The sequence below is a fragment of the Protomyctophum parallelum genome (genome assembly GCF_964188405.1).
Source record: "Protomyctophum parallelum genome assembly, chromosome: 15".
Lineage (NCBI taxonomy): Eukaryota > Metazoa > Chordata > Actinopteri > Myctophiformes > Myctophidae > Protomyctophum > Protomyctophum parallelum.
Genome location: NC_139710.1, coordinates 45,060,203 through 45,074,929, shown reverse-complemented (window position 1 = coordinate 45,074,929; position 14,727 = coordinate 45,060,203). Strand labels below are relative to the sequence as shown.

The 14,727-nt window shown below is 43.5% G+C and overlaps 1 protein-coding gene across 1 annotated transcript; it reads left to right on the top strand.

Moving 5' to 3' along the window:
• The first annotated feature begins 3,624 nt into the window (after window positions 1–3,624).
• On the top strand, window positions 3,625–14,616 carry LOC310871879 (histone-lysine N-methyltransferase SETD1B-A-like). Its single transcript, XM_083783516.1, has 15 exons — window positions 3,625–3,708; window positions 3,986–4,084; window positions 4,227–4,497; window positions 4,615–4,727; window positions 4,921–5,182; window positions 5,558–5,802; window positions 6,287–6,915; window positions 7,612–7,622; window positions 8,882–9,145; window positions 9,542–10,552; window positions 10,984–11,132; window positions 12,113–12,238; window positions 13,411–13,530; window positions 14,010–14,147; window positions 14,329–14,616. The coding sequence occupies exons 1-15, from the start codon at window positions 3,649–3,651 to the stop codon at window positions 14,500–14,502; spliced, it is 3,672 nt and encodes a 1,223-aa protein (XP_083639642.1). The 5' UTR covers window positions 3,625–3,648; the 3' UTR covers window positions 14,503–14,616.
• Window positions 14,617–14,727: the final 111 nt, after the last annotated feature.

The window sequence follows — 14,727 nt, the reverse complement described above, 5'->3', positions numbered from 1 at the left end:
ATCGCGTGATTTCCGTGAAATTGTGCACCCACATTCCCACTAGGCCGAGGAAGAAATGCCACATGAACAATTTCAACTCAGCCTCAAGGTGGTGCTATAACTGGCCGAAAAGTGTTTTTACCTCTAACTGCACGGATCTGTGGATAACCTGGTGGAGACCTGTTTTTTAATATGTTTTATGTATAAGAACGGATGATTCCTTGATAAAAGCTAAATGAACAGTGAACCATGCAACTTTGCTTATGTCTGGAAAGTATCCTTTTATGTAAGCTATGACAAGGGACTTTTTCCCTCAACCACCATCATCTCCCACAATAACAATCTTGAATTCTTCTTGCTGGCTTGTATACCCTCTGCTTATATACAGCTGTGTCCTTTATGGGGTATGTTTCTGTACAGACAGATGGGAAAAGGTGCTTCCACACACAGCAAGACCTGTCTGGCTATGTAGAGCTAAACCAGAGATAAACAGAGAATGAAGAGAAAAATGTTTCACTTTTTGGAAAGGTGGAACTGGACATCCATAGAGAAACAGCCTCTTTGTTGCTCTGTCTTTATCCCCCTTGAACATCCATTATTGTGGTCAGACCAGATGAGGTCTTTCAAATGCTGATAAAACAGTCTTAACATTACAAAAACTGTTTTTCACCCACCCCCACCAAAACCTGTCTGATAGTCTTATTTCTGTGTAGGCTGCCCCACCTCTATACTGCAGGGCAGCAAACTTTGCTAGTAAACAAGAATGACAAAGTCATATACCAGCTTATGCCAAGCAATAACCCTTGAAAAGTACTGTCATGATGACTCTTGCATCTTACATTACAAAAACTAGAAAAAGTGCCCTTCCGGGCACAGGTCTCCACCAGGTTATCCACAGATCCGTGCAGTTAGAGGTAAAAACACTTTTCGGCCAGTTATAGCGCCACCTTGAGGCTGAGTTGAAATTGTTCATGTGGCATTTCGTCCTCGGCCTAGTGGGAATGTGGGTGCACAATTTCACGGAAATCACGCGATGTGTTCATGATTTGCAGCATTTTGTTTGAAACTGAGCACTCCTGTGAACTTTGGAAGCCAATCTTAACCAATCAGGATGGAGTCTGATAAATCTGAAAGACCCGTTTCGTTGAATGGCTCTAGAGAGACTGTGTACCAATTTGCGTGATGTTTGGACAAAATCTGTAGGTGTACTGTGCAAAAACTTGTTTTGCACAAAGCGGCCTCCTGGTGGCGCTATAACAGGCCGTTCTGGAAAGTTTGGGGCAGAGGTTCATGGTTGGCATCCAGGGAGTGTGTGTGCAAAATATGGCATCGAAAAACTTGTTTTGCACAAAGCGGCCTCCTGGTGGCGCTATAACAGGCCGTTCTGGAAAGTTTGGGGCAGAGGTTCATGGTTGGCATCCAGGGAGTGTGTGTGCAAAATATGGCATCGACCGGGTTAACGGTGGCCGAGATTAGCTGTTCACGGACACACGGACGGACGGACGGAGTGCAAAACATACTCTCCCCACATGCCTTCGGCCTGGTGGAGACAATAATATTAAACTCAAGAGTTAAATGATACGTAGCTTGCGGAGTTAGTTAGGGGTTTCATGCTACGTATATGCTCATGGGCACATTCATGCGTATTAATGGTACGACACATGTTCATTTGTTACATGCCATTCGCTGACGTTGCAGTCAGCTGACCAATTGCCGGGTTATTTAAGATCACCTCAGTCTCTGTTCTTCCTGCTGTCATCCTCCTGCTGTCATTTGTCCCTGGACTGTTGGCATGCACCTGTTTGCTCCCACCGCCTCCCCAGCACTGCCCTGCATTGATGACGCACTAAACCACAATACCAGATGCAGTTCGTTCAGCGTTCTGAACTCCACAGCTGGTACTGGCAGGTAGAGCGGTACCCTGACTGAGGCTTGTCCCAATTCCATCATCTCCATCAGTCAAGGGCTGTGGCAGTTCAAGGTCATGCCCTCTGCAATAATGCCCCAGCCACACAACTTGGCAGGATTTCCCAGTATGCCTCAGGCACACCCACAAACTGTTCATTGTTGTACTTGTTTAGAGAATGCTTTTACGTAGAGCTTGTGTGGTTTCCAGTGTGGTTAACCATGTTCAAACAAGTTCTGCACTCATTTCAAGCTTCCCTGAAATCACACTGAACTCACAGTTATCAGCACAATTGAATGAATCTTCACAAAATAAACTGCTACTACTGACCGCATCACAATCATTGTGATGCAGTCGGCGGAGGTGGTTCAGGGATAGAGTGGCCGGATGGCAACCACAAGGTTGCCAGTTCGAACCCTGGCTCCCCCAGAGTGTGTCGAATTGTCCTTGAGGTAAGACTCTGAACCCCTAATTCATCCTTTGTCAGACTTCTGATTGGTCCCTGACTGACTAACCAGCAGGCTCTTTCTGCCTTGTTCCGCCCTGGATCCGCCTTGTTTATGTTGAATTTGCTATAACATCATTCTTGGAACAAATTAACACTATAGGCATGATATGCCTATAGTCACCATGCTGCACCTGTGATGTTCCTTTTTACTGACACCAAGTTTAAAATAAGAATTGAACGCACAGAATATCAATACGAAGCAACTGAAAAACACATTATTTCAATGGTAGTGGATGGAGAGAAAGGATTTTTGTCCAACCACGAAACAGCGACCATGTAAAGTGCCTTGGATAAAGGCGCTATATAAATGCACCATTTGCCATTTCAACAAAATAATGACCCCACCCCTCACATAGGCTATTGTTAAATATGTGTGAGACCTTCAATACAAGTTTTTCTATAGTTAGACCTTGCCATGTCTCTTTAGAGGTATAGAATTATTAATCATTTGTATATTTTATATCTAGGCCTACATTTATTTTACAAATGGGGGTCACATATAATAGCTTATATTAAATGTAGGCCTACCTTTTGTTTGACTAATTGATTAGATTAATTATTTCGATCATTTTTGAATAAAACTATATTATATATGTGTTTGTGTATTATAATAATAAAGAAGCTTTTAGTATAGACTAGGCTATATATTTAAGTTATTATAAGTCTATAGGCCTATCCTATAGCAATATCATTAAAAGTGTCACTTTATGTGTTGGCTGGCCATGTTAGCACGGAGTGCCGCACGGACACTTAGGAAAGGCAAAGGACCTATATTTCGCTCTTGTATGTCACCGTCACTGTCAGGTGCGGAAGGATTCGTAAACACCTGCGCAACCTCCTGCAGCCTGCAGGCTATACATCGGAAAACCCCCGACCTCCCTAGGTTTACACCATGTAGGTCCAACAAAGGATACAGTTTTGGTACAGGTAAGAGCGAAAAAAATAATAAAACCTTTTTTTTTTTTAATATATATATCTTCGATTGTTTGGGGAAATTCTTAATATGGCGCAATCTTCTGCCTATTATTGTCTGAGAAGGATAAGCTACAGGTGATGCTCTCCATCACCTGTTGGGGCGTGTTACAATGGAGGACCAAAATGAACCAGACACCGACAATATTTGGCATATAGGCCTATTTATTTCCTTACATTTCCAGGTTTGGTGAATGTAATGGAAAGCGATCAACAAGATAGGCCTACTCCGAGAGAGACAGCGCATCAACAGTGGAGAAGTTGCAAATTGATAATAGACCCGATGTTGACAAATCGACTGTACAAAGTGTATCGTTATGATGGACAGCATTTTAACGTGCCCGTGAGTATATTTAGTTCTCTCTCTCTCTCTCTCTCTCTCTCTCTCTCTCTCTCTCTCTCTCGCGCTCTCTCTCTCTCGCTCTCTCTCTCTCTCTCTCTCTCTCTCTCTCTCTCTCTCTCTCTCTCTCTCTCTCTCTCTCTCGATCTCTCTATTTTATTGTCGGTGCACAGTTGCTGTTTTAGATGCAGGTGTTCTTTTATCATGCTAATAGTAGGCTAGGCCTATAGTAGGCTGCAACATATGAAATTATTGTGTGTTTACCTTTGTCACTTGTCAGGTTCATGATTTAGGAGTATTTCCTATCGAAGCAGTAAGAGACCCCCGAATCTGTCGACTCACGAGTTATATGATCGACTTTTTGGTTCCTAAATTTAAGGTAGGCCTAATATTTTCGTCATTATTGTCTATTTTGACTATTACTGTAGGGTAGGCCTATGATATAGCCAATAGGCTGTTATAGTCTGTCTGACAAGTCGTGTATGAATCATGTTTTAACAATTACCTGTGTTTTATTACAGATTGATGAATTTTATGTTGGCCCCATTCCCCCCAAAGAAGTCACATTCGCCAGGTTAAATGACAATGTGCGGGAGGGTTTTTTGACTGACATGTGCAAAAAGTATGGACAAGTAGAAGAAGTGGAAATATTATATAATCCTAAGAACAAGAAACATCTAGGAATTGCAAAGGTCATTTTCGACTCGGTCAGGGCTGCAAACGTCGCTGTTGAACATCTGCATGAAACTTCAGTGATGGGAAACATCATTCATGTGGAAATTGATCCAAATGGTAACAAGTTTAAGAAACATGACATGGCTTTTGTGTGATAAGAAAGTTTTCATTTGTATTTATGTAATTTACCCTCAATACAATTTGTAACTATAGCCTACTTGCAACCCCCCTCAGGTGAAAAAAGGATGCAATATGTCCAGCTCCTATTAAAAGGGCTGTATACTCCTGGGACATTGCCAGTGGGAAGCAGCGAAGAAACGCTTCAATATCTCATTAACAATTTGCTGGTAGCTTGCTGTTTTTCCATTGAATATTTTCTTCAAACTCTTTGTTAATTCATACTATTGCAGAGATCATGTTGACATATTTGGTTTACTGCTGTTAAGTAGTCCATATAGCGTTAGAAGGAGTTAAGGAGAAATATGGAACTTCATACATGTTTTTCTTTGTTATAGCTTTATATGTACTTGTCTTCTACAGTGCAACAAACCTTCCCAAAGACAAGGGCCCATTTCCAGTCCCACCAGTGTCACCACTCCTCGCTCCCTGGACACGGCCTACTCCAGTATTTGGCAGGACACACCTGGAAGCTTCGGGTTGACCCCGCTGTCTCACGGGACCCCTCGTACCCCTTGTCTGACAGGGACTCCTCTCTCTCAGGACTCATGCTACTCCAGCCTGCAGACCACTCCTGTCCTACAGGGGGAACCCTCCACCTTCAGTGTTCACAGACAGTTGAGACGTAAACCAGGATGGAATTGTAATGGGAGAACGTACAAAAACTCAGACTTGAGCTCAATGTTTAAGCACTTCCAACCACAACCTCTGCTTCCCGCCCATATGCAGACTGCAAGTAACACAGACCACAGGCCAGGCTCTTGGGATCAGAATGCACTGTCCTCTAAAGAGTCTTACTTTTACTTTAACTCTCCTGATCAGGAGTCCAGTGATGTATTTACTACTACCTCAAAGTCTAGAACTCTGAGCTCCAGCTCTCCCAGTGACTTAAGCATTAATATGAAGCGCAGAGGCTCCACAGAGAGGCTGGCAGCAGCATCCTCCCCACCTGACTACCTAACATGCATTACAGACCCTCTCCCCTCACCTCTCAATGCAGATCCTAGAAGCCCCAATGAACAAGAGATGAAGAGCTTGGACTCCCGAATCGAAATGTTACTGAACAAAAACGTGGACACATCTGACTTTGAAGAACTGGGCTGGGAAGGTTGTGTGCATAACCAGGACAGTTCACCTCAGTCACCTGAAAACTCTGCTGCCTCAGATCACACACCTGTCTGCCCCCCAGCTCCTGGTGGATCCCTCTCAACCAGCCAAAAGTCCTCCCACAACAGTTTAGAGGATGTCAGCCCAACGCCTCTCTCTACCAGTGGAGGGGACGAGACGGCCCAAGCTGTGGCTTCACTTTTTAGAAACTCACAGTCTTCTTCTCTTTACTCACAGACAGGGGGTTTGACTAGGCGGGTGGATATGTGCCAAGCAAACCAGCCTCCCTTGGACAGAGATCAAAAAGAAAATGGATGCTATACATTGTCATTGTCCAAGGTAATACATAACACAATGACCAGTACTTGAAATGACTACTGTAGACATTTGTTCATACATCCATAACATTATTATTATTATTACCCTTATTACCCTTATTATTATAGTTTTTTTATTTTTTATTTTTTTTACTATTATTATCATTTATGAACCTTTTCACAAAAGAGGGAAAATAAATACGTAAATCAGTATTATGTTATGGATAATATTATATGAGTTACATGATCGATCCTCTGCTTCAGTCCTAAATCAGAATCAAAAGTTTGTTCTATCACCCTCACAGCAACTTCATGTAACAAGTGTGGAGCATTCTGAGAGCAAACAATCTGGAGTCAGGAATCCAACCAAAGGGAAAGCCTCCCTGCCTTGGCGTCCTCCTCTTCCATTCATCAATGGCACCATCCAACGCCCTCCCTCGAAGCCTCCCCCTTATCCCATCCCTGGACGCTCTCACCCTCCAGTCACTCCGTTCACTTTCCCCATTCCACCCTTTATTCCACCATCTATTCCACCTGCCATCCTGCCCTTTCCAATTCGCCTGCCAGATGGCACAATTCCCATTCCACCTCCAGGCTGGATCCCACCTCCAGGCCATCCTACCAGCTTCAACATGCCTCCTCCACCTATTCCTCCACCTGTACTTAGACCCCCTCCACCATTGATAGCTCCACCCTCTACCATACTCCCTGTCCAGGTCTTCCCCCCAGACAGGCAGTCTTCTGGGCATTCAGACATGGTGGGTCCCTCCCAGCATGGTAGTGTGCCCTTGCACTTACAGGGACTGTCCTGGCCTAATCTACCGGTAGCCTTGTTCAACCCCTTTGTGCCACCCCCAGGCTACATGCCTGTGAGAGAAGACTCTCATGAGGTTACAGTGGAGAAGGTTTTGGGGGTCGTCGTGGAGGAACTGAGGTCACTCATTAAGAAGGATATTATACGTAGAATGGTTGAGGTTGTCGCTTTCAATGCGTTTGATTTGTGGTGGGAATGTGAGGAGCAGAAAGCAAAGGTGATCTCACTAAATGTATTGCAGCAATAACACTATGGCACACAGCACTGATTGCATGAAATCCTCTCACACAATGCATGTATTAGCTTAGAATTTTCAGTGTTAACTCTATTGCTTTTGTTTGTGTCATCAGAGTGCTATTGGTACTTTGAAAGCCGGAATAGAAATAGTGGAAGAGAGGTCCAAGTTAATAAATCCCCTTATTGGCCAACGAAAAAACACTCCACTGCCCTCCTTCAAGGTATTAAAATGACACTTTGACTTAAAGACATTGAATGGTGATTTCATTTGTGCTATATATTCACAATGCTGGCTTAACATTATTATGCAGGTGAAGAGGAAAACAACCCATCCTAGCACCTCAGATGTTCCAGAGAATGTGTCGTCTTATTCAGAGGGATATGATGTTCATCGTGACAGTGCTAGTATGTGCTTATTACTACTGCATGACGTTAATTTGCAGGTTCATCAATACATTACAAAACTATAAACCTAATATGGTTTTGTTTGTCTGTCACTCTGGCTGAAGGTTTGTCCACCAGAGGGTGCTGTGGCTCAACTTGTTCATCTAGTTCTGACCTAAGTTCTCCTTTTTCTAGATTTGGACCAGGTAAGGGATATAACCAGACATACACCTGTGAAGACGGCACCAGTTGGAGGTACTGCTCCAGCTTTGAAGCGCAGACATGCAAGGCCGCTTGAGCTTGAAAGTGATGGGGAAGAAGGGGAGGAAGAGGACAATGCACCATCAGATGAGAGATCAGACAAAGAGGGGAGTTCCTCAGTCATTGATGATGATATTCCTGAAGCCCAGGTAAATGGTGATTTTACATGAAGAAGAGTTATGGCAGAATTCAAATAGTATAAAAGCACTAATGTATACTATGAAGCATTGCTGCCCCACTGTTGACTTTGTTTACAATGAGATAGATTCAGTCACATTTAATTTATGTCAATCTGTAATTGAATTGACTTCTGATGCTTGGACCGAGAGAATGATGCACATAGAAAACTTTCAGACATGTAAATCCAAGTCATGAAATTGAGATGGCTAAATAAATGTTTGATTTACCATTAATTCACGTACACATGTACAGTATATTGTAACTAGTTTTGATGGTCCTTTCAATAGTGTCACATAGTTGATGATGACCAAAAGGATGATACACAAAAAACAGATGAAATTGAGGATGGAGATGTTTTTTACTCCAGAAATACTGAAAGAGTGCATTCCTCAGACACTGGTAAGTTAAAACACTCAGGTCCAAGTTGAGGTAACTGTTCACAGCAGTAGAAAATAACTATAATCACTCTCATTACTGACATTGAGTAGCATTTTCATGTAATCAGCAGTTCTACTCAACAACTTTTGGAAAGGCACGAAATGAAGAATACCATAGTTATTATGGCTATTCCATTAAATTTTGCTTTGAAACCCTTTTTTGTATGTACATAGCTGTGAATCAAAACAGTCGTAAAAAGAGCTGCTTTTTTACTTTTGCTTGAATAGTTCTCAACAGTGATTCTACTTGAATAGAATATTCTCTTTCCACCCTTGCATTTATGTTCAATAAGTACATAATGTGTCAAAGACCTTAATGTCATGCGAGTAGTGAACAGGACCAGGACCCAAACACATACAACTGGAGGAAGGATAGTTAGACTCAATAGGGTTTATTTAAACTAAGGTTATCCCAAAAACTGGGCAGGCAAAGCATAAACGTGCAGATCCGAGAGAGATAGAGAGACAGACAGACCGACCAACCATGACAGTTAATTAATTTGCATTCTTGTTTTTGTTGTTTTAAGAGTCTCTCTCAGAGGTGGAGTCTAGCTCCTCTGAAGACTCATTATACTCTGACTCATTAGAGTCCTCCTCTGAGGGGGCAGAGGACTCGTCCTACCAAGACTGTAGTTCTACAGAGGACGAAGACGCACTGGAGGATAGTATGGAGACGAGAAGCATCGAATGTGTGGTGATATCGTCAGACGAGGAGTCAATGGAGCTCGAGCCGCCTGCCACCCCCTCAGCCCCCCTCACCCCAGGTGCACAGCTAGATCTTGACCTGAAGGAGTGGTCCGAGAAGGACCTGAGGGAGGCACCAGGAGGGGGACAGCATGTTGTCAGTCAATGTGACACCAGTGAACTTGACCTAGTGATGGAGTTTCAACCGAGTGCCTCTCCAGACCATCTCCGCCCCCCATCACCTATAGGAGTTGCAGGTCACATGTCTGATATACTAAACACCTTAGACTTGAGTCCTAAAATACCCACCAATTGTGACATTAACCATATGAACCCTGTCGTCCCTTGGGACGAACATTGAACAAATCTACAAGCTTACAATCTACAAGCTTACAATTGTGAGCTCGCAAGATCAGCTATTTCGGCTATATACACAGAGTATAGTATAGAGATTTGGTGTAGAGGGTTTAAGTGGTTAATAATGTTATTAGTTACATAGCCTAAATAATACAACTTATTATATTGATTCAATAATTGTATGCTCTTAATTCTTCTCTCTGTAGTTGTTGAGTCTGATTTTGATGTAGAGATGGAGAGCCCTGAATGGAGAGTGGAGTCACTGGAATACGTGGACATGGAAAACCTTAGGCCCCTCACCCCTACTGGCTCCTTGGTAGAAAGTGACCCAGACCTGCTTGTACATGGCAAACCAACACCTCCTGTTGGAGAGGAGATGGAAAGGCCACAAACACCAGGCCTGGGAGTAGAAGCTCAATTGGAGAGTGAATACATACTGGCCGAGCATCTTTCCCTCTCTCCCACAAACAGCGAGTCAGTGCCCAGCAGGTCCCCATCAGAGATCCAGGTGTCATACCCAGCTTACGAAGATATACCCAACACACCTGGTAGAGAGGACAGAGGATTGTGGACACCCCATGGCTCTCTGAGAATCCCAGCAACGCCTGGCAGAGCGTTAACTCCTTCAGAGGAAGGTGTAATGCTGAGCCCATCTCTTTGCAGCCATTTCCCCCTTCCACCATCGCTGACCAGCCACCTCTACATCTGGACTCCACAGACTCCTGGAAGAGACATGAACCTACCCCGCAGAACCACGGTCCGCCGGAGGAGGATGCAAATTATGGCCGCCTCACACGGAAGGAATACTGTGTCTCCTTTATCATGCAGCGGATCCCCAGTCGTAACGTCTTCTCCCTATAGCCTCTCCGACTCCTCGGTAGAGACTCCCGATCCAAGCAGGGAGGGGGTCAGTCTGGTTGCTAGAGCAGGGCCCCTGCAAGGCCTGGAGAACATGCCTGGACTCCTTGATGAGGAGAACAGGAGAGAGACAGTGAAGTCCACCCGGAGGAGAGAGCGATGGCGGATGTGGAGGAGGATGTGCCGATTGCAGAAGTGGAGCTCACTGCTGAGACCTTCACACTACCCTCGCCGTCCTCATGCCAGGTGCCGTTCGAGGTCTGAGGAGAGGAGAATACTCCACCGTTTTTGGAGGAAGGGTCTCGATGAGGAGGATGCAAGGCTGCTGCAGGTTACATATGACTGGCTGCTTCAGCAGGGTAGTGGCTTTAGTTGGCTCAGTGATATACGTTGGATTCCTCATCCTTATATCCTTTTGAAGACAGAAACAGTGCAGTGACTATAAGTAAAAGTATTAGATGTTAGTGCCAGGCCAGTGATACGGTCTCTTCCTGTGAAGAGAGCATGAGGATACTGCCTTGACAGATCCATCAAGTTGTGATTTGTGTTTCCCATACAGCCACAATTCACAAATCCACAAGCTCTTTTGTTACAGGAAAGATCCCCACTATCCCCAGCACAACAGATTATCTGATCAAAATATTGAAGAAATCAAGGCAAAGTCGATAAGTCAACATAAAAAACATTGTTCAAATCACAGTTTAGTCTGGTGACATAACAAAAGTCACATTGTGCATCATACTGTAGTGTGTACTTCCTTAATCACAATTACTCAGTGGAGTCCTGGCAGAAAGTAGTGAGGACCACAGCAGCTGGCAGCGGAGCCATGTGAGTGGATGTGCCCGTGCTGAGGGTTTCTACAAAATCAGTAGGATGGATAAAATGAGATACCTCAACAATGCACTACTGAACACAGACCTTCCATCTACAAGCACACAGGTATGCAGTGAGCACACAGGTCTCTCACTTATACATTCACATTACATTTTAAACATTTAACTAAAGCTCTTATTCAGAGTGCCTGAAGCATTCAGCGTCTTACTTTTAAAATAACCTTTCTGCCTACATTGTTTGTACAGTGGAGAGAGATAGGAAACATGGAGAGACCAGTGGAGTGACACGTAGAAAAACACAGGCCCAATACCTCAGGGGGCTCAAGATAAGAAGGTGGCCACCAAAGTGCCAATACTTTATTTTTGGACACATAATAAAAATAAACCAACGTTTCGGCATGTTAACTGCCTTCTTCAGGGTACCACCTTCTTCAGTTACCTACCAAAGCGGTTTATTTTAATTCTGCGTCCAAAAGTAAAGTATTGGCACTTTGGCTAGCAGTGTGTGCACCGCGGCCACCTAAGAATACCATTTAGATTATTCTGCCCATCTGCCATGGGCCAGCACCACTATAAGGACTTCACTTTGGTGTGCGTAGCAATCTCGTGCACAAGGCTCCTAAGCAAGAGCCTTGAAATGAATGGTCGCCTTTAACATGTTAACATTTGTATTTCTTGTCAAAGGGCTTAGTTATTCATGTCAATAACAGAGTTCTACTGAAAAAGTCCTACTGAAAAACTAAAGGAATAGCCTTCACTTTGTAGATGTCACAAAAAATAAGCCTATCATGATAGGACTTTAGAGGGGCATGCACAAAGAAAGTGCAAAACCGTAATGAAAGCTCTAAACTCCTGTTGAGATGCAGATGCTTTAATATGGCGTTGGCATTCTGTGTAGAGTAGACTATTGTGCACTGCAGATCCTCTTGCAGTTCAAAATAGTTATTGTGGCGTTGACTCCAAGTCTGTGTACCTAGGGGTCCAGTCTGGAGAGTCTAGTCTGGACATCATGGTAGTCTAGCAGCTAGAAAATGTCTGTCAAGTTCTATTTCCATGGACAGTTTTTCAAGCTCTATTTTCCTACAGGGAGGGACTGTGCCAGCCCTACCACAGACCTCCTGGCGCTCTGGATCTGACTTCAGGTCTGAGCAGCGTCGTCTGCTGTCCTCGTTCAGCTGTGACAGTGAACTGGTCAGATTCAACCAGCTCAAGGTAAGAAAACATCTTCATTTGTTCACTGCTAATAATGCTGCTGTTCCTCAACTCAACAGCAGTTTTTAGTGTTGTTATTACAACCCAGTCTAGGAGTCACTAGGTGTAACATTATAGACAGACTCCCTCCTTCCCAGTCCCCAAACAGCCAGTCCACACAGGTTTAAAATCCAAATGTCAAGGATTAATTTTATATTTAAGATAATAAAATAAAAGATGTGAACGTTACCTCAGGGTGGGACAGGAAACCAAGAATACAAATATCTTAATATAAACTAACAAAAACTAACTAATAACAAAAAGAGGTCACCCACCCCCACACTCTCATGGCATTACATTATCCAGAACTTTAACCAATGGTAACTAGTACTACTGTAACATAAAGAACAGAGAGCTGCAAGAGTCCAGTGAAGTCCATTAAGACAGGAGCCAATCACCTGTGTGGTTCCACCTACTAGTTAGAACAACAAACCGTTATAGGTGAAGGCGTGCTCTACTCAGGGAGTCAAGTTGAGTCTATATACTGTAGCTGATGGGTGCAGATTCTTGAAGATCAATGGAAAATGGGGAATATCCGCACTCTCTTAATAACGTTTGAGTTTCTTTATTTCATGAAATCACATGCAGCATGAGCAGTCCATCTAGAGAAACGAACGCTTTTCGGGCACGCAGGCCTTCCTCAGCGTTTCAAACTCAAACTGAGTTTGAAACTATACCAGTATAGTTAGTTACCAATTTAGACTCAATTTGACACCAGCAAATCCCCTATAAAAACTCATCTCAGTATCTTACCCTCCTCAAACAATTTTACTCCTTCAATGGTGGCACTGGGGGGTGGTCGTCCAGCAGGCTGGGGGCGCTCCACATTTACGTCAATTAGAGACCAGACCACACTGTATATGTATATGGTAACTGAACTCCACACTGTTTTAGATTTCTCTTTTCTTTCTTTTGTCTTTGTCTGTTTTTCTTAATGTGCGATATCAGGTTGTTGCTGCTTTTTCTCTTGTTTTTTTGTTGTTTTCTTTAGTTAATACCAGTCACACTCAGACACCATTCCAATCACACACACCAATGAGGAATAGGACAAATTAAATGGGCAATACAGTATACAGCACAGTGCCAGAAAATACACATTATGATCCTAGCAAACGTTTACCCGTTTCCCTCAGTTCCGCAAGAAGAGGATCCGTTTCAGCCGGAGTCACATCCATGACTGGGGCCTTTTTGCCATGGAGCCCATAGGAGCTGATGAAATGGTTATTGAATATGTTGGCCAGACCATCAGACAGGTGAGACCAAATAATGAGAAAAACTGAAATATGCATAGAAAAATTGTTAGTGTTAATTTAACCTTTAAATTTTTAATTTGTAAAAATGACCCATACTCACTTGGACTTCATCATCATTTATGTATTTAAAACTTCAGAAAGCACATTGAGAGTGAACCCTCATTTTCAGTGGTGCTGAGGCACAGACATACAATAAATGTAGACACAATAAAGGTCATACAGTGGATCACAAGAACACATTGCTATAGTGTAGTGTGGATGGCTGGGATGAGGATCTGCAAATCTGAGGCCATGCTTCTTGGCAGGAAACGAGTGAGGGGAAAATCTGAATCAACTTGTCTTCATTGTCACATCACAGGTTTTCGCCTGTAAAGAATTGAGTGGAATTTGTTTTTGAGCTACTATAAATGTGAAGCAGGGTGATAGCACATCTTCTCCTCAGATGATTAAAGGTTCGATTTGTTACTTTTCCTCTTCAGGTTGTTGCAGACATGCGGGAGAAACGATATGAAGACGAGGGTATCGGAAGTAGTTATTTGTTCAGAATTGATGACGATATCATCATTGACGCCACAAAGTGTGGGAACCTAGCCAGGTTTATCAACCACAGTTGCAATGTGAGTAAATCCACAAAGGCAATACAGAACATTCATTAATTGTGTCTGAAGACTGGACACATTCATTCATAAATTAGCTTAGCTTGTTGTTCGTGTCTCCGGTTTGTTGTACAGTACTTATTGTACAGCAAACATGATTGGAACTAACTTAATGTGCCTCCTGTGTTGTTTTGACATTCAGCCCAATTGCTACGCAAAGATAATCACAGTGGAATCTCAGAAGAAGATAGTGATATACTCCCGGCAGCCAATCAGCATCAATGAGGAGTTCACGTATGACTACAAGTTCCCCATTGAAGATGAGAAGATCCCTTGTCTGTGTGGGACAGATACCTGCCGAGGGTCTCTGAACTAATGGTTGATGTCTGTGTGGGACAGACACCTGCCGAGGGTCTCTGAACTAATGGTTGATGTCTGTGTGGGACAGACACCTGCCGAGGGTCTCTGAACTAATGGTTAATGTCTGTGTGGGACAGACACCTGCCGAGGGTCTCTGAACTAATGGTTGATGGATGGAGGGCCTCATGGCTGGGCCTTCTTTGTGCCTTTGTTGTGCGAACAAAACAATACTTTAAATGCC